At 43.3% G+C, this 19,028-nt stretch overlaps 3 protein-coding genes across 3 annotated transcripts; 2 read left to right on the forward strand and 1 right to left on the reverse strand.

The window, feature by feature from the left end:
* Positions 1-2,025: 2,025 nt before the first annotated feature.
* PKNH_1202900 (conserved Plasmodium protein, unknown function) lies at positions 2,026-9,250 on the forward strand (the record flags this gene model as incomplete). The annotated part of the gene is made up of 2 exons (XM_002260046.2): positions 2,026-9,024; positions 9,212-9,250. 2 exons carry the CDS (start codon positions 2,026-2,028, stop codon positions 9,248-9,250), a joined length of 7,038 nt encoding a protein of 2,345 aa, XP_002260082.2.
* Positions 9,251-9,475: 225 nt separating this feature from the next.
* PKNH_1203000 (conserved Plasmodium protein, unknown function) lies at positions 9,476-15,313 on the reverse strand (the record flags this gene model as incomplete). Its single annotated transcript, XM_002260047.1, has 1 exon — positions 9,476-15,313. The coding sequence occupies one exon, from the start codon at positions 15,311-15,313 to the stop codon at positions 9,476-9,478; it is 5,838 nt and encodes a 1,945-aa protein (XP_002260083.1).
* Positions 15,314-18,231: 2,918 nt separating this feature from the next.
* PKNH_1203100 (conserved Plasmodium protein, unknown function) lies at positions 18,232-18,880 on the forward strand (the record flags this gene model as incomplete). The annotated part of the gene is made up of 3 exons (XM_039113818.1): positions 18,232-18,279; positions 18,533-18,571; positions 18,731-18,880. The coding sequence occupies 3 exons, from the start codon at positions 18,232-18,234 to the stop codon at positions 18,878-18,880; spliced, it is 237 nt and encodes a 78-aa protein (XP_038969793.1).
* Positions 18,881-19,028: the final 148 nt, after the last annotated feature.

A 19,028-nucleotide genomic window follows, 5' to 3' on the forward strand; every position in this document is an offset into this window, starting at 1 on the left:
CAAGGCGTTGCTCCTTTTAAGCAACGCAACGTGATTCGCGTAGGCACTGCCACACCATGTCGAACCCGTTCGATGCGCCTACTAAGTGAATGTACAGGCGGGAATAATCGATCATCTGGAAAAGAAAGAAAAGAAGAAAAAAAAAGAGGCGGAGGAAGAGGAAGAAGGAATTTTTTTTTTTTTTTTTTTTTTACATTCGTGTATGAACACTTTTCCTTTGCATTCATCTGGAGGGGGAGTTGCTCCATTCACATCCCCCCCTTGGTGACGCCCATGGTAGATGCAAAATCATCACCAATGCCACCAGGTAGCAATACACGCGGCATGAGAGTTACACCAGCGAATGTGCAGAATTGAGTACAACCCATTTTCCTTCTCCCTCTCTATTGAGCATTGCTCACAATGGAAGGATGAAAAAAAAAAAAAAAAAAAATCTTTTTGCCTCTTTCACTTTTCTCATCTTTTTTTCTTTTTCTTCCTTTTAACAATTTCACAAGTAAAAAGGCAGAGCAGGAAAGCTCTCCAACACCGTGTGACGATTAGCAATTCTCCAGAAAGAAGATGACCAGCTCGTTCTTGTTCCTTTACTCTTCCACCCCCCAGACCATCTGATGATGCTACTCTTTTGCATGTGTGCACAGGTGTATATTAAAAGAGAAAAAAAAAAAAAAAAAAAAAAAAGGAAGAAAAGACTTGAATTTTTTTTTTATGCAAAGTATTAAACGGATAAATTAAGTTTTATTTTATTTTTTCTTTTTTTCTAGCACGAGGTGTTGGTGATAATTTCGGTACTATGTACACAGATAGTTTGTTGATCCAGTTGGGTGTTGTAAGGTACCAAGCAGATTTCTTCTTTTTGCCTGAACGGATCTGGCAGAAGTTCGGGCAGGGGGCACACTCACCCCTCTGTGCTCCTTCCGCTAGGGAATGTCCAAAAAAAAAGTGGCAAGTGAGATGGTAAGAAGTGGTGGCAAACGAGCTCGTAAGAAGGAGTAGCGAACAATTTGGCGGAGTCTTCCGTGCTGCCCACCTTTCCCGTTTGCAATGATCACTCGACACCTTGAACAAAAAAAAAAAAAAAAAATATATATAAATAATAAATGAGTAATCTCACGCGGGAAAATGAATAGCAAAAAAAAAAAAGGAATACGCAATGAGATTAAGAAATAATCATCATCCCTGTTGTCCATGCAAAGAGAAGCCCGTTTCTCCACCCTGCGCGAGAAAAAAAAAAAAAAAAAAAAAAAAAAAAAAAAAAAATCCTGGAAAATAAAAAAAACATGCACCCTTTCAAATGAGCTGTTCACACCCTTCAACTTTGAATTTTCTTTCCATCTCGGATTGGACAAAAGCATCATCGTTATCACACCTTTCGAGTATCCCATTATTCATGAAAAGCCCAACTCTCTGAATGACGAATTATCTTGTTAATTAAGCCGCAAAACTTTTGCGCTCCTTGCACACGGAGAGGTTTTTATTTGTCTGTGTAAACAATTTTTTTTGCAAATCGCGAAAAAAAAAAAAAAAAAAAAAAAAAAAAATTATACATACATGCGTGCATATTTACGTACACCTCTCAGTGCATCACTACTCGCCTGCACGACGTGATTGACTCAACGAGATTGTGCCTGGGCGAAGTAAGACTAGTGGCAATTTGTTTACCTTCCCTCCCCCCTCACGTTCAGGAGAGAGTCAGACCGTCGAACGACACTCTTCCTCTAGCTCCTACCTTTCCCTTTTGAGCAAGACAATAGACTTTGCACTCCAGGGAAATCGGAAAAGGGGATAGGATTGAAACCCTACCCTCGTGAACATACCCATCTGCACATTTTACACATTTTACACATTTTACACATTTTACAATTTTTTTTTTAATTTCTCCACGTGAGTTCTAACGGGCGTTTTCATTTATCGCCATTATTTTATTTTTATTATTTTATTTTATTTTTTAACTAGCCACCGGCGGATTCCTTCCGTACGCGAGGCGAACAAAATGTAGCACTCGCAATTCTAGTGCAGGGCAACATGGATGAGGCTAAGCAGCCATCCGAGGTGTACAGTGGTGGACAGAGCACAGAACAACGGAGCGCTTTCAACTTCGACTTCTCCTACGAGAGCATCGTGAACAACGACATAGTGAGGCCCCAGGAGATCGACTGCGGAATGTCCTGCGCGAGTTCCTTCTTTGAGAACAGTGAACAGGTCGTTCCTCGGGGTGATTACGCCTTGGAGTCTTCAGGTAACCCGGGAGATCAACCAAAGTGCGCAAATTCTGCTCTCCCCATAAGCACGCGCACCACGAGCGCCTTGGATTTTTCATTCCAGAGGAACGACGCTAATTGTGGTGATGAAGCGGGTGGTGATAAAGCAGGTGGTTACGACATTTGTGGTCACGACACTGGTGGTCACGACACTGGTGGTCACGACACTGGTGGTCACGACACTGGTGGTCACGACACTGGTGGTCACGACGATGGTGGTCACGACGCTGGTGGTCACGACGCTGTGTCGGGGCACGTGAGAGAGGCTCACGGACAACAGAGAGATGGACCGCAGTGCGTGGAGCACCTGCTCGGGTACGAAGGTCTCCTTGGCAATGAAGCGCCCAAAGCGGAAGCACACCATCTGGGTGATACAAATAACGCACAACCTTGCGATGCGTTTAAAGAGAAGAAAGAAGAAAGCACATCTAATCAATTAGAAGATGGTGAGGAAAGGCCCCATAGGGGTGCATCCATCGCCAATTCGGGAGAAACGTATATAGCATCTCCCTCCATGGCAACCACTGAGAAGCAGGGATATTCGTACAAATCCAGTCCATCTATCAGCTCCACCAGAGGTAGCGATAGCAGTGAAGCAAACGAAATATATAGATCCCTACAGACAGAAATTGCATCTTATAAGTTGGAAGTATTTCGCTTAAAGTCGGAAGTGCAAGTCCAAAACAGGTACTATCAGAATGAGAGGAAGAAGAATGAAGAATATAGTAAGATGTTGGAGAGGTTTCTACTAGAACCAAGTAGTTGTTCACAAGGGGATGAATACATGGGATCATTGAACCTACTAGAAGTGGAAAATAAAAAATTGAGACAAGAGCTAGCCGTCAAAACTAGCGAAATTATTGAACTAAACAATGTAGTGAATAACTTAAAAGACCAGAAAGGCATTTTCATGCATTCTATGCAGAACGAGTTGGAAGTTTGTATGAGTAAAGAAGCAGAGTCGTCCCTCATGTTACATGCACAGACGAAGCGATTAGCCAACGCGAACAATTATATAGCTAAACAAAATAAAGAGATATCAAAACTGAAAGAAGATTTAAACAAACTTGAAGAGACCTATATCCTCCATGTTCACAAGATGGAGAACCAAATCAACCAACTGGTTGACGAAAGAAACGAATTGATTTCGACCGCCAAACGGTTACAAGTAATTAATCTAGATAATAAAAAAAAAGAAGAAGAGTTAGAAAAATGTAGGAGGAAGTGCAAGGAGCTAACACAAGAGTTGAATGATTTCGTTAGAATTGTTTCAACCGATAGAGAAAACAGAAGTACCAACTTTGGTGGCTTCTATCAAAATGTAAGGAGTATTTCATCCTTCACCTCCCTCAAGGAAGGATTCGTCGACGGAGAAAATAACCTCAGAGAGGAAAATTCCATCTTAGCTAGGAAAATAAAACAGATGATAGAACAGAACGACGTCCTCAGGGTAGAAGTAGCGCAACGGGTTCAGGATCTTCAAGAAGTAACTAGCCAATTGGAAAACCACAAGGAAACCATAAAGGTGAAAAATGATAATTATGCTTTGCTCCTGGAGAGGTATAACAATTTAGAGAAGGACTTCGAGAACGTACATTTATTGTGTATGCAGTTGGAGGAGAGGTTCCGCGTCGAACAGAGCCATCACATGCATGCAAGTGGTACGACCAACGCAACTTCAACTGCAACTGGAACTGGAACTGGAACTGCCAACGTAAACGGTGCAAACCAGGAGCACCTGCTCGGGAAGAGTAACTTCTCCCTCAGCGAATTGGAACTTAATCACAGTAACCAAAGCGAGATAAACATTCAACACTACAAGATATTTTGTTCTGAACTGCAACTGGAAAATGAATCCCTCAGACAGACAATCCAGAGACTCAAGAGCAAGAATAAGAAGCTCACCACGAGCATGGAGCTTCTACTGCGTGACTTGGTCGCCGCGGGTGGGGGATCGCCTACAGAAACGCATGATAAGGTGGAGAAGGAAAGTCAAGCACTTGGACAGGGTAGCGCATCGGAAGGTGCAACTGTGGAGAGGTCGCCGCCAAAACCTAAGCAAGAGGAGATCATCCATAACATCGTTAACCACCCAAGTTCCGACGCAACCGAAGAGAACCCCCCTCCAGGTAGAACCCCCAAAAGTGCATATTCCCAAACGGAGAGCCATTCGAAGGAAGAAACGGCTGAACGGGGGATCCAAACAGTGGAGGAAAAAATCGTCCCGACTGAAGACAAAAAAAAAAACGAATACACACAAACGGAGGGAAAGATAAAAATACTCGGAGAAGACCCTCCCGATCGTAATGTCATCAGCGAAGGAGTAAACACGGAGGAAAAAATCTCGAAGACCAAACAGGTGTACACACATGAAAACAGATTATTTGTGAACACCGGGACAAATACGAATTTGATTGATGTGGTACACCGGGGAGTTATCCCAAACATTATCGACGTAACCGACGTAGGGATCAATCCGAATCGGATCGAAACTGTCGACAAGGGAATCACCCCGGAGCAGGAAATAAAGAGTAACAAGAACGCAGATGCACAAACGGAAGATGTAAACGTTCTTATAAAATTTACCCAGACAGATGATCTTGAAATTGTCAATCGGGAAGTTCTCACAGACTTGCACGGAATTAACAACTGCAGTGTCAAAAGGATAATGTTCGCATGCAGTTCACCCAAAAATAAAAAGGTTCAGGTGACTACGACGACAATGAATGCCTCCGCGCAAACGGTGGAAATTTTCAAATCTTCAAGTCAGTACAACTGTGATGCTTATCGACACATCTTCTATGATGGACATAGAGATAGAGGCACCACGAGAAGGATAAAGAAAAGACAACTTATTAAGGGATGTAATAACTCCCCCCTATACTCAGGCGAAGAATCAACAGGAGGAGATGTATCATACGAATCCTACTCCACCTCGTCCACCAGTTTGTATGCACGTGTTAGCTCCACGGAGAAAAAGAAGAAGAAAAAATATTATGCACCTACCTATAGGAGTAAGCAGAAAAAGGGAGAATACGCTATACGAGAAAGGTTCAGAGGTGATAATCTATATCTCCACGGGGGAGACCACATAAGAGACCACGTAAGAGACCACGTAAGAGACCACGTAAGAGACAACGTAAGAGACAACGTTAGAGACCACGTAAGTAACAGAAGGAGAATGAAGACGAGTTACAAGTATATGGATCCATCTAGTAGTTATTCCATGTCCAGGGGGAGAAAGGATAACCTGAGAGGAGCAGGCACGGATAGAATGGTCCACAAAAAGAAAAACGAAATAGATGAAGTAGAATCGCTCATAGAAATTTTAAAATATTCTTCTGACAATTATGAATCCGACATGGATGGTCACTACGGTTATCACGACGATCGCGATGGCCACCAAGATTATAACGACTTGAACTTCTCTAGAAGTGCAGGTAGCTTTTACGAGTACTCTGCTTCTGACTACTCCAGGATTCGCTCCAAACGGCTAGCGAATCAACAGAAAAGACACTCCCATAAAACACATAAACATGTGAGAGGTGTCTGTGAGGAAGACTCCATCGATGGTATCAACCCAACCCATGAGAAAAGAACTTCGAGAGGAAGAAATAGAAAAATTATGAACAATCTAATATGTAGAAACTGCCATCGCCAGCGTGTCATCGTCAAGGAAAACAAACATGTACAGACAGGTGAGTATTTCCTTGAAAGTGAATTTAACTACAACCTTAGCATCGCCTCCATGGATTCACCACCACATTATAACACAAAAAAAAATATAACCACCTTAAAGAGAAAGATGAAAGAGTATCTCAATGATTACTATCACACCCTTATCATTTGTGAGCATTGCAAGGGAGTCTATGTAGATATTTCGACTGTGCACATCCTTCATGAGTACATATCTCGGACAAGAGATAGTCGACCCTGTGGTGGTAGTGATAGATCGAGTGACACCATGGGGGAAAAAGTCCAAGACGGGCAGTGTGATGCAACTAAGTGGGATGCTTCTCATAGTGAGAGCGACTACATAAGCAGTGATTGCACCTCCAGGAATGTCACGAATTATTCTACCAAAGAGAGTGTCAATCAAACAGAAACTGAAACCTCTAATCAGGGAGAAGAAGCGTCCACTGTAACTCTGGAGTCCTTCTTAATAAAACAAATTCCACTAAATCTATCCATATGTACATGTACATTCGTGAATTTAAAGTACAAGAAAGTTTTGGTGAGGAAGGAGGAATCTGGAGTGGGGGAGAGAACCTCACGGGTGGACAACAGATTATCATCCAGTAGACTTTCCAACCGATTAACCAAACGGAAGAAAAAAAAACATTCAGTAAAACACTCTCCAAGAAAGGATCTATTGAAAAAAGCACTAGATGTAATTAACCACATAAGGGTAGAAATGAATAAAATAAAATCCGTCGTCTGTAGCTATCTACTTTTAAATGAGAAGAATGAATTACATAAAATCATTTTAACCTCTCCAAGACTGGTTCATGTGTTACCCTTCATCCTTAGGAAATATGCAGGGGGGGGAAGTGAGTGCTACGATCTGGTGTCCTCATCCGAAGGGGTACCTCAAAAAATGGAAAAGTATTTTCAGAGCGAAATGGTAACAAGAGGTACGTTACCATGCCCGGTGAGTGCCATTCAAGTGACAAACTCACAAGACACTTCTGTGTGCATTCCTCCGGGGAGAGAACACACAAACGATGAACCATTTAGTACTGGAACCCGAACCTACGGGAGTATCCCCCATTGTGCATCTAACAACAGAGATAACAAGGTGACTGGTATGAACCCGTTTATCGATTCTATGTTGGCTTCTACGAATGATGGTAGAAGATCCTTCGCAGATGCGTCCACTCCACTGTACGGGGGCAGTAATGTTGAAAAGAAGGATGGAATCATCAGTAGAAGCACACTGGTACTGGACGGAGAAAGAGTTCATAACCATGGGTCGATGGAAAATTTGCCTCATCCCTATTCATCGGAAAAATCAGTAAGCCAAATGAACCATAACGAACTATACAGCCAAGTTTCTACACATAGACCACATGATGTCATTAACCATTTAGACAATGCATTCCAGTTGGATAATTTCTTACATCAAGATGGAAAGGAGGAGAATCTCACCCTATTTGTCATTTTGTCGGTTCTCCGTTTGCACGAATTGCACGTTTCCTCTAATTTGAAAACGACGATCTGGTCCTCCAACGGGGTTGTTGATGTAACGGTGGACTCAAATAAAGTGAGTAGCAATTTTCCCACAAGTGCGAATGCCCTACGTGTGGATTTGCCAAGTGGGAACACCGCAAGCGGTTTTATCCCCCCCGGAGGGGTAGACTCTTTTTTTGAGCCTTACCATCTGCATCTGGGAAATGGTATCGACAATTCAGACGACAGAACATCACTCACACTAATTATGAATGACATTGTAAAGAACGTCGAGGCCAAATGGAAATCAATTGTATCGGTGTATCTACATCTGGATGAACCCATAAATGTAGCTCCAATACAAATGGCAGATGTACTGAGGCTGATTCAGAATTACGAAAAAGTGAATCTTTACATGAAAAAATTATCATTAGAGAGTGGAGATGACCAAGTGCACCGGGGTGAAGAATTACCAGAAGGGGGCAAAGGAGGTAGTAATGGATACCAAGTGACAAAGGATGACACACTCATCCTTCCTTTGAAAGAAGAAATACAACAACTGTCTACGGAGAAGGACGCGATAAATAAAACGCTCAGTGAATCTGTAGACAAAAATGAGAAACACTCCAAGTTGTGTGCGCACACTCAACAAGGCAAGGTCTCAGACGGGGGGGGTGTCTGCATGGATAAGATAGATTCGTGCATTAGAAAAATTGAAGAACTACAGGCCGAAATAAAGATACTGAAGAATCGTGAAGGGAACGATCGCATTGTATGTTATTGTCCTGGCGGTAGCGACGCCTGCAGTGAAGGTGGCCCGGCCGGACATACTCACGATGGAGTTCACGATGGAATTAACGATAGACTTCACGATAGAGTTCACGATAGACTTCACGATGGAATTAACGATGGAATTAACGATAGACTTCACGATGAAGGTTGCGATGGCGATGAAGATCACGCCGCTGTACCTCAACAGGTGAAGGGGAAAGAAAAGGCATGCAGAAGCTGCAACTTCCTCCGAGGGTCCAAAATCAAAATAATTTACAGCGTAATCATAATGCTGAGGAACAGTATCACTCATCTCGTAACATATGTGTACAGGAAAAGTATGAAGGAAGCACAACTGAACATGAACCACGTTAAGGAACTATATACCAACGTAGTTAACGTTCTTTTAGGTCTTCCGAAAGAGTTGAATCTCTCTGTTATCTTCATTCGTAAGAGGGAGATAAATTTCCAAATGTACTTAAAAAAAGGGAGTCTTAGTTTGGAACAAACGGAAAGGCAACTCCACAAAGAATGGCAAGTGCACCCACGCGATTCTCTCCACGCAATGTACGACTTCTCCGATGGCAGTTCGATGGACGAAAGAAATGACACAAGAGAGAAGAGGGAAAAAAAAAAAAAAAAAAAAAAAAAAAAAATTATGAACTCACAAATGCATACACTGAATGAGATGAACCAACGGAGCGAGTGTCACTTGAAAGACGAAACGCCCATCATGTCATCACAAAAAAAAAGGAAAGGAAGAAGAAAAAAAATTGTGCAAGGAGCTCACTGCCTAATGGGTCTTGACGACATCTCCGATCAGGTTATTCAGCAAGGCGTTCAGCGTTTCCTCCTTCCACTTCCTCCAAAAATGTAGTTCATCGGATACGCATATGCATACACGTACGCATACGCATACGCACACTTATGCCTACTTGTCATAATACTGATGTGGCCTCCTCCACCTGTGTACTATACTCCTCTTTCATTTTCACCATTTTTTTTTTTAGGAATCTTCGAGCGATGTGTCCCTGCTCTTTGATTTGTAGAGGAGGGAGAGGTAAAGGAGCAAATCGAATGTGTTGTAACAACGGGCCGCTTCGCGATTGTCTTATCCACATATTTTTCAGATGCACCCAGAACTCCTCCCCACTATACACGTTGGTCAGAGAGCAACTTGAGGAGGCCAATGCGGAGATGTTGCCCTATCACCAAGGATAAGAGCTCTCCCCACAAACAAATAAACATACACACACGAACCCTGAAAACTTAATCTAATTGTAAAACGTTGTGTGATCCACACGAACGCCTCTGTTAAAAGGGGCACCCCCCCTCATCATCCCGTAGTTACGTTTTTCATTGGGTAGGTGATATTCACCTTTGGCGATAGCTGTGGTCCCAGGGTAATTCCCCTCGAGGGATCCCTTCTTTCTCTTCTTCTTGAAGCTTAACACAGTCTTGTTCATAGGATAAGTATGTAATTTATCGTGCACGAGTTTCCTTCCATTGTTCTTCTCATCTTCCTTAACAGGCCCCAAGTTCCTCTCCATAACAGCCTTCTCATTCTTGTCTTGCTTGCTAACCTCCCGTATGTAAGTAGCAAAAGGTGTTTTAATAATGCTCTTGCATCTGTTTTTTCTTTCTATGTTGTAGTCATGGCTTGGTATTCTTTTTCCTTCAGCTATGGGTTCGAACCGACAACTGGTATATCCGTCTCCATTTTTCTTGTTCTGGAGATTTTCGCTTGGATGCTCCCCTTGCTGCGAGAAGCTCTGCTCGGGTACGATCCGCGCATCTTCGGAGAAATTCCTCGGATGCTCGGGTTCTGCGTTTTGGGTAGCAGTCACATTGCGCATTGGGTTCATGTCAGTGTGGCGCATTGGGTTCATGTCAGTGTGGTGCATTGGGTTCATTTCAGTGTGGTGCATTGTGTTTACGTCAGTGTGGTGCATTGGGTTCATTTCAGTGTGGTGCATTGGGTTCATGTCAGTGTGGTGCATTGTGTTTACGTCAGTGTGGTGCATTGGGTTCATTTCAGTGTGGTGCATTGTGTTTACGTCAGTGTGGTGCATTGGGTTCATTTCAGTGTGGTGCATTTGGTTCATGTCAGTGTGGTGCATTGTGTTTACCTCAGTGTGGTGCATTGGGTTTACGTCAGTGTGGTGCATTGGGTTTACGTCAGTGTGGTGCATTGGGTTCATTTCAGTGTGGTGCATTGGGTTCATGTCAGTGTGGTGCATTGTGTTTACCTCAGTGTGGCGCATTGGGTTTACGTCAGTGTGGTGCATTGGGCTCGGGGGGGCACTATACATTGGACTGGGAGGGGCGCTATACATTGGGCTAGGGGGCGCGCTATGCATTGGGCTTGGGGGTACACTATGTATTGGGATCGCGGCACCGCTATACATCTGGCTAACCATGTCTCTATGCATCTGGTTCACCACATCCTGGTACATTTTATCAAACCCGTAGCTCCAGACATCACCTCCAACAACACCGTTAACCTCACCGTTAACTGCACCGCTAACTGCACCGTTAACGACACCGTTGACTGCACCATTAACTGCACCCGTCGATGTTGATGCCCCCCCCAGGGGCATCTCCTCCGTACCCTCGTTCTCCGAAACGAACTCTTGATAATAGAAGCTACACGGACAACTCTTAATGCATTCAGTCAGGGCAAGGTATTTCTTTATTTGTTCTATGTAAATAGAATTCATATATGTATAAGTCCAGATAATATTATTTATTGCTCCAATCTTGTTTTCATAATAATTTATTTTCTGTAAGAGCTTTTGCTTCTTTCCGTTTTCCAACTCAGTGCTGAAGGTAGGATGTGCATATGTGTTCTCCTCCCCTTGTAAACTCTCCTTTGCATACCGTACTCCATTGTCACTGTGGCGTCTGTCCCTTCTTCCGTGACATCCTCCTCGACCCGGACGAGAACTGTCATAACTGCTCCTAGCACTTCCGCTGTATTCACTTCCTCCTCCTGTACTGCAACTTGTCATTCCGCTACCACTAATGTAGTCCAGGTAGAAGATACATGTCTCCACTTCGAATGAGTAATCTTGCTTCACACATTCGTAATGCATAATCCTTTTCAAGTAAGTTCTGTAGCTACACAGGATATTTATTACATTTAGCTTGTCGTTGTTATTTAAGTAGCAGAAATTTTCATTCATTTTTTTTATTAGATCCACGTTTTCCATTTCATTTTTTCCCGCTTCTGTGTAAAATTCATTTCGTATGAACTTCTCATCCTCCTGCGTATCCGTCATGTATCTGTTTTGGTATTCTTCGGTACCACCTCCTTTCGTTCCTTCTGGCTCATCCAGGGGACAATCTCCTCCATCTCCTATATTTCCCTTTGACATCGTTCGTGGAAGGGGTACCCGTCTCTCAGGGAAACCCCCATGGGAACCCCCATGGAAACCTTCCTCACCCATATCCGACGAGGTGTGGCTAACGATTCCTAGTCCATTCAAGCCACGACCATTGTGGCAACTTCCCCTCATGGTTTTTACTTTTCGCTCCCGTTTTTCAACCTCCTCGCGCCCGTGCCTATCTTCACCTCTCCCTTCCCAATAGCCTCTGTCAACGCTCCTGCTACTTCTGCTCCTTATCCAACCCCTACCTAATCTCGAACCCCTAATGGTTCTCATACCACTATCAAAATACACATGCACGCTCTGCTCTCTCTTTTCATCCATACCCCGGTAGTTCTCTCCATTTATATCTTCTTTTTCGAAGCGCCTCTTAGTCAACCTGCTCATGCTCCTACTGCTGTAACCCTGGTATGGGCTCTGTCTCAAGGTGGTATTCCTCAAGACATATTCGGATACGACCCTCCCCTTTTCCTGCAACTTCTTCTCGGAATTAATACCCTTGGCAAGGATTCCAGCCCCGTCGCTGCGGTCACCAGAAACTTCATCAGAGCCCTCACCAGATCCCTCACCAGATCCCTCACCAGAACCTTCACCAGAACCTTCACCAGAACCTTCACCAGAACCTTCACCAGAACCTTCACCAGAAACTTCACCAGAAACTTCACCAGAAACTTCATCAGAGCCCTCACCAGAACCTTCACCAGAAACTTCATCAGAGCCCTCACCAGATCCCTCACCAGAACCTTCACCAGAACCTTCACCAGAACCTTCACCAGAAACTTCACCAGAAACCTCACCAGAACTCTCAGCAGAAAATTCACCAGAACCTTCACCAGATCCCTCACCAGATCCCTCACCAGAAACTTCATCAGAGCCCTCACCAGAACCTTCACCAGATACCTCACCAGAACCCTCACCAGATCCCTCACCAGATCCCTCACCAGAACCTTCACCAGAACCTTCACCAGATCCCTCACCAGAACCCTCACCAGATCCCTCACCAGATCCCTCACCAGAAACTTCACCAGAACCCTCACCAGAACCCTCACCGGAACCGCTACCTACGCTGTCGCATACATCTTCACTCCCTCTGACCTCCTGGCTGAACTCCCCGTTCGTTTTCCTCTTCTTCAGAGCGCCATAATGGGAAGGCATCCCTTCATCATAGATATTCCTCTTTGGTGTCATCCCCTTTTCAATTTTTTCTCCCCTGCCTTGGTAGATTTCCGTGTGGGTGGTTGGAGCACCGTCGTCCACCCCCTCTGTGACCACCTCCTTTGTTGACGGTTCATTCGTTGACAGCTCATTCATTCTGGATCCTTCCGTTGGTAGCTCTTTCGTGGGCTCCTCATTGACGGGTTCATCTTTGACGGGTTCATCGTTGGCGGGTTCATCATTGGTAGACTGCTCGTTGGTGCATTGCCCCCCCGTGAAATCACCGCCGACCAGATGTTCCGAATCCATCACCACCTCGTTCGAGCTACCCCCGCAAGTGCTCTCATCTAGATCAATCACGATGAGCTCCTTACCATCTAGCGAATGATGACACTTGTCTGGAACGACATATTCGGGGGAGGCTCGTCCTCTCCTCTGAACGCCCAAAATGGATTCTTCCATCGTCCTTCTCTTCCTTCCAAAGTGGTCTTCATTATTCATTTCCAAGATGTTCTTCAAAGATTTCTTCATTTCCGACGAGGTGAGAGAGTGCGATCTGGATTCAACCTTCCCATGTGCCTGCGGTGGTATCTCTCCCCTAATGGTTCTCGAAAAGGGCACCTTCTTCCTGTTGCTATAAATGAATCCACTGTCACCACTGCCACCACTACCACCACTACCACCACTGCCACCACTGTGCACCTTAAGGATGGAGGAACTTCTATTGTTTCTTATGTCATATCTCCTGAGTTTTGTATGGAACTGCTGCAAGGAAGGATTTCCCTTATTAGCACAATTCTGGTTATGCATGTGGGTCCTTTTCCCACTACACCTAACTACCATTTCTAGATTATCTTCCTCCCTGTTGAGATGGTGCGTGTTGGATACTTCTCCTCTGCACCCCCTTGTAGAATATCTTAAATAGCTTTTTATATCTGCTCTGGGGGTATCTATATAAGGAGATTTCTGTGATCCCCTTTTTTTATTGCTCTCCTGGTCATTAGTTGTACTGTCGCTTATGAGTATTTGATCCTGTGTAACTTCCCCTGCGTTTGTTATATGCGCGCTTGGTGTGTCATCAAGGATGACGCCGACATCGTGCAAGTTGTTCTTTTGGTAAGTTCGGATGGTATGAGTGGTGGGGCTGTTGTTACTGGAAGGGCTCCTATCGCCAGTGCTATACTTTTCGACCATGTCGCTAGTGTTATCCCCTTCGATCATGTCGCTAGTGTTATCCCCTTCGATCATGTCGCTAGTATTATCCCTTTCGATCGTATCGATCGTGTGGACCGTGTCGACCGTGTTGACCGTATCGACCGTGTTGACCGTATCGACCGTGTGGACCGCATCGTTTGTTGGATTCATCTGGTTCGTCGGTCCTTCACCCAACTTGAACGTATAGAAGGACTTGACGAAGGAGCATATGAAAAGCTCGTCGGGGTAGGACAAGTCGCGCCTTCTCATTATCTTCTTCTTCACTTCCTCGATAAGAGACACCTTTGACGGAATTATATTCTCCATGCTAGCGAGTTTACTATTGAAAAAAATCTTCTGAAAACTCTCCTGGTCCTGTTTCACAAAGCTCATGTACAAATTACAAATGCATTCATCATTCCTTTTGCAGAAGAACAGCTGTGAGCTGTACTTATGTATTTTATTTTTATCAGCGATAATTCTAACAAGAAGGGATATCAAGTACGCAGAGGAATGGATGTGTTTTATGTATTTGAAAAAATCAACAAACTGAGTTATGTTCTTTCCAAATACGAATGAGTAGTCGTTTATATCGTAATGTAGTTTGTTTAGATCTATTCTGAAGTAGTTGTCGTTTTTCAAAAACTTGTATACTTCTTCATTTTTTATTACATAGCTACACGTCTCCTTCACTCTATAGGAGTGATTTATTTTTAGCTTAATGTTGTATCTGTTAATCATGAAAAAGATAAGGGTATCAAATGTATCCTTAAGAACTTCCTTTATATTTGATACTCTGCTTCCCTTCACCTTCAAGTTCCGTATAATGTTATCTTTCCTTCTAGGTCCATTTTTTCCTTCCTCAGCGTTATCATGTCCTCGATACATTATTAATCTATTCGATTTATCCTTTCCTTTTGGTTCATCGTTTTGATTTTTTTTATTTTCGCTCGAATCCATAGGTCCAGTCATTTGAACCCCATTAAGCACAAACCACACGAATACGCACCCTCGGTAGGTATTCTTACTGATCTTCGAAAAGGTGAAATTGCAATTCTTTATTGCGATGTGGTTGTAGCGGAACACGTCTATGAGTTCGTCGTACAGAGTCACCACGTTCATGTCGAAGAGGCTGTAGGGGGTGGTCTTCCCATCCAATTTCTCCGTCTTCTTCCCGGCCAACTTCATCGTGGTCTTCGACCCCCCATCCTCAGTTGCTGCACCTACATCTGCATGTACCACTCTCCCCTCTCTACACTTCACCGCCTTATGATACTTGCTCATCGACAAATCATACCTCCCCCTCGTCCGTACGTATTCCAGAATGTATTCATATGACAGGGAGTCACTCGACTCATCCGCCCTGCGACTCATCCTGTACGCTTCGTGCTACGGAAAAAAAGAAAAACTTCCCCCAAGTGGTTACGTAAACTTAGTGGCAACGTAAACCTAGTGGTTACGTAAACTTAGTGGCAACGTAAACCTAGTGTTTACGTAAACTTAGTGGTGGCTAAACCTAGTGGTCGAGTAAATCAAGTAGCCAAGTCCTCTCCCTTCCGACAAAACGCATCGCTCGATTGAATTTCTTTTTTTCGAGGCTCAGATTTTTGGCTTATTCTTGCACATGTTTGTAAGAAGACAAGTGCAGGGTCCAGGGGAGATGCATTTTTCGAGAAAAAACATGTGCAGCTCGAGAGCACCATGCAAAGGGGCGTGCGCGATGGTGACAGAAAAAAGACGTGCAACAAGTATGCGCAAAAGGATGCGCAGAGTGATGCACACAGATGCACAAAAGACTACACAAGACCTCGCGCACAATGTATGCATACAGCGTGCAGACAACAGTTAGGACAACCAAAATAGCTCCCCGGGGAGATCGGAACAAATGCGGAGAAAAGTGGGAAAAAAATTACCTGACCCACCTGAACAGGCAAGGTAAAAATTAAAAAAAAAAAAAAAAAAAAAAATACACACAAATGAGCATACGAATCAATAAGTACAAATAAACACACAACGATACAAAAACACAAGCATACAGCGATTAAACACAAAAAACATACAACGATTAAACACGAAAACGTACAACGATACAAACATATAACGATTAAACACAAAAACGTACAACGATACAAACATACAACGATTAAACACAAAAGCGTACAACGATACAGACATACAACGATACAAACATACAACGATACAAACATACAACGATACAAGCACACACGCGAAAACAATCAAAGGAAAATCACATTTTTCTGGCGACGCAAAAGAGCCACACGTATGGAAATAAAGCATTGAACAGTTGTAAAGGACCTTCACACAGGATGGGCCTACTTCACAAATGGGAAATAGTGGTGTAGAAGTAGATCTGTTCTTCATAAGAAGTGTGTAAAGGTTTTTTTTTTTTTTTTTTTTCATGCTTCGCCCCTTTTTTTTTGAGTTGGGGAAGATTTTACAAGATTAAAGTTTCACTCATGTCGATTACATCGTTTGTGTAGCTTAAGTTGGTTTGCCGCTACGGCCGGTTCTGTTACATCATTGCGTTGTTTCTGTTATTTTATTTCTCTATGTTTTTATTTTTACATGTTGCACACGCTGCCACCATCAAATGACGCATGCTCCATTTTTTCAGTAACGCAAAAAAAAAAAAAAAAAAAAATGGAAATTTGTATAAGGTGCAATTCTCATTAGATTAATTTTTTTTTTTTTGTTCATCGCTTCGCCGCTTTGTCGTTCTGCCGCGTTGGCATATTTCCTCTTTGGAGGTTAACGCTCCTCATTTTACCTCCTTCTCTATAAAACGACATGGGTGTGCCTTTTAATGTTGCACGTGTGCAAGGGAATCCGAGACGAGGTGCTCATTTGGAGAAGTTGCCTTTGTCGTTCTGTCGGCCGTGTGCTCACACATTCACGTGTTGTGCGGTCGTTCGCCCTGTGCCCTACCGTTCGTTCTGACTTTCGTTCTGACTTTCGTTCTGACGTTCACGCGCATGCTCCTCTGAGGAGTCAAGGCATACGTGCAGTAATTTTACGTTTATATTTTCCCATGCTCTCTTCTACTCATAGGCACATTTTTTCCCATCTCTTCAAATTATACGTGCGTGCACCCCCCCCAATTAGGATAAAAATCTGGGCGAACACTTCTAACCCATGCACGCGTGTTTTGTTACGCTGGGTCCACACAACTATGAGAATGCATGTGTGCACGTGCTCCTGTAGACCTATGTTCTAGTTCGTTTCATTTCCCTCGCCAAGGGTTCATTCATTTGGGTTTTTTTTCACCCAGTAAAGCGTTTCATTTCGTGCCCTAACATCCTATAACAGTATTCATTCACTCCAGTTGGAGGACTCACCCTGCTCAAGGTGAGACGCAAAAATATAGGGGGCCAATTTGTATTATTCGTAAGTGTGCATATACACACATTATGACCCGTAGGGGACGGGATGGCCCTAAAAAATATATTCCTGTGTTCATCATCGAAATCTAACTTTCAGTCTTCCCACCTGCGTGGCTACACCCATTCGTCCTACGACGTAGGAATGTGCCCCGATTTCTTTTTTTTTTTTTTTTTTTTTTTGTCAAGTCGACCAGCGTTGTGCAGAAAAAGGTGCACAAAAAAAAAAAAAAAAAAAAAAAAAGGTACACAACAACTTGCCAAGGAGACGAACAAAGTAGCGAAACGCAACACAGCACAACGCCAAACATACAACAAAGGGATGAAAGCTTTTGTTCCGGTTTCCCTCTTCTGCGACAACGCGTCGTATTCCCTATATAATTCTTTACCTACATAAAAAGTTGGCACCCCCCCCATTGGAACTAGCTTTTTTTCAATTTCACCTTGCCTGTTCAGGTGAAAAAAAAAAAAAAAAAAAAAAAAAAAAAGAAGTTACGCTAGGTCAGGCTATGTGAACTTTCCTGAACATTCCCCAAAAGAAGTACTTCCATGGAAAGTGAGCCCGGAGGCATGGGGACCAAATTACAGAGCCACGCAAACAAGCGTTAGGGGGAGCTATTCCTAGAAATGCTGATGCGTCGTTCCAGTGAAATAAAAATAAATATATAAATAAAAAAAAAAAAGAAGCCTTCACGTAGAGGAAACACCCATTTCACACATTTCTGAAAAAAAAATATTAATTCGTCATTCATAGGAAAAAGGAGAAAGCGTTTTACACCCCTTTTTCGAGATTTTTTTTTTTTTTTTTTGTGTTAATTTTTTTCCTCCCTTATATTTAAGTCAAAAGTAGGCAACTCTCCGCCAGGCCACTTCCATCTCAGAAGCGTTAACAAAATGAAGTGGGCATATTTCACGTTCCGCCCGTGCCTGCACCTCGTTAAGGTAGGAAGGCATCATAGTGGGAACCAAAGCGGGCTCCTCTCAACTGTGTTGTCAGCACAAGACGCATTGCAAAGGATCCGAATAATGTCCCTCGGATGAGCAGCACGTTCATATCCGTTAACCTCATGCTCAGCAGAATCATCAACAGTTGCACATTACGTATGTCAAAATTTACAACACACCTGCATTGTGTGTACCACTAATGCCTACTCTTATGTTTTTTTTTTTTTTTTTTTTTTTTTTTTTTTTTCAGAAGGGGAGTACGGAAAAGAGGCACTTCCTATACACCCAGGTATAACACTCCTCAAGCAGACAGGGGGTTCACAATTTGCATGGCGGTGATCTGTTTGGTTACTTTTCTCAGTCGTTGGTTTACCGGAAAAATGGTCTTCCCTCCAATCATACATGTATACGTTTATAACTTTTTTTTTTTTTTTTTCCCCCTTAATAGCAAAAACTGATATGCAATCAGCAAACCCCTTTACACATTTACAACGCAACGAAGTACTCGAAGAAGTCGATGAATCACCGTCTGTTTTACATAAATTGGCTTTTCCTATTTTTATTCTTGGACTTTTGTAACGGTCATTTGGATATATGATACGAGTACGTTGGTAATTCCCCTCTGTTTGAACAGCCAGGATGGGCCCCTCCTCGCCCTTGCAATGTATAGCAATTGCGCCACTAAGCAGTTTGTGCACAAAATGGAAAGGCATCAGTTGTCCATAAAACGAGGGAAGCCTAAAGCG

The sequence above is a fragment of the Plasmodium knowlesi genome (genome assembly GCF_000006355.2).
Source record: "Plasmodium knowlesi strain H genome assembly, chromosome: 12".
In the NCBI taxonomy this organism is placed as follows: domain Eukaryota; phylum Apicomplexa; class Aconoidasida; order Haemosporida; family Plasmodiidae; genus Plasmodium; species Plasmodium knowlesi.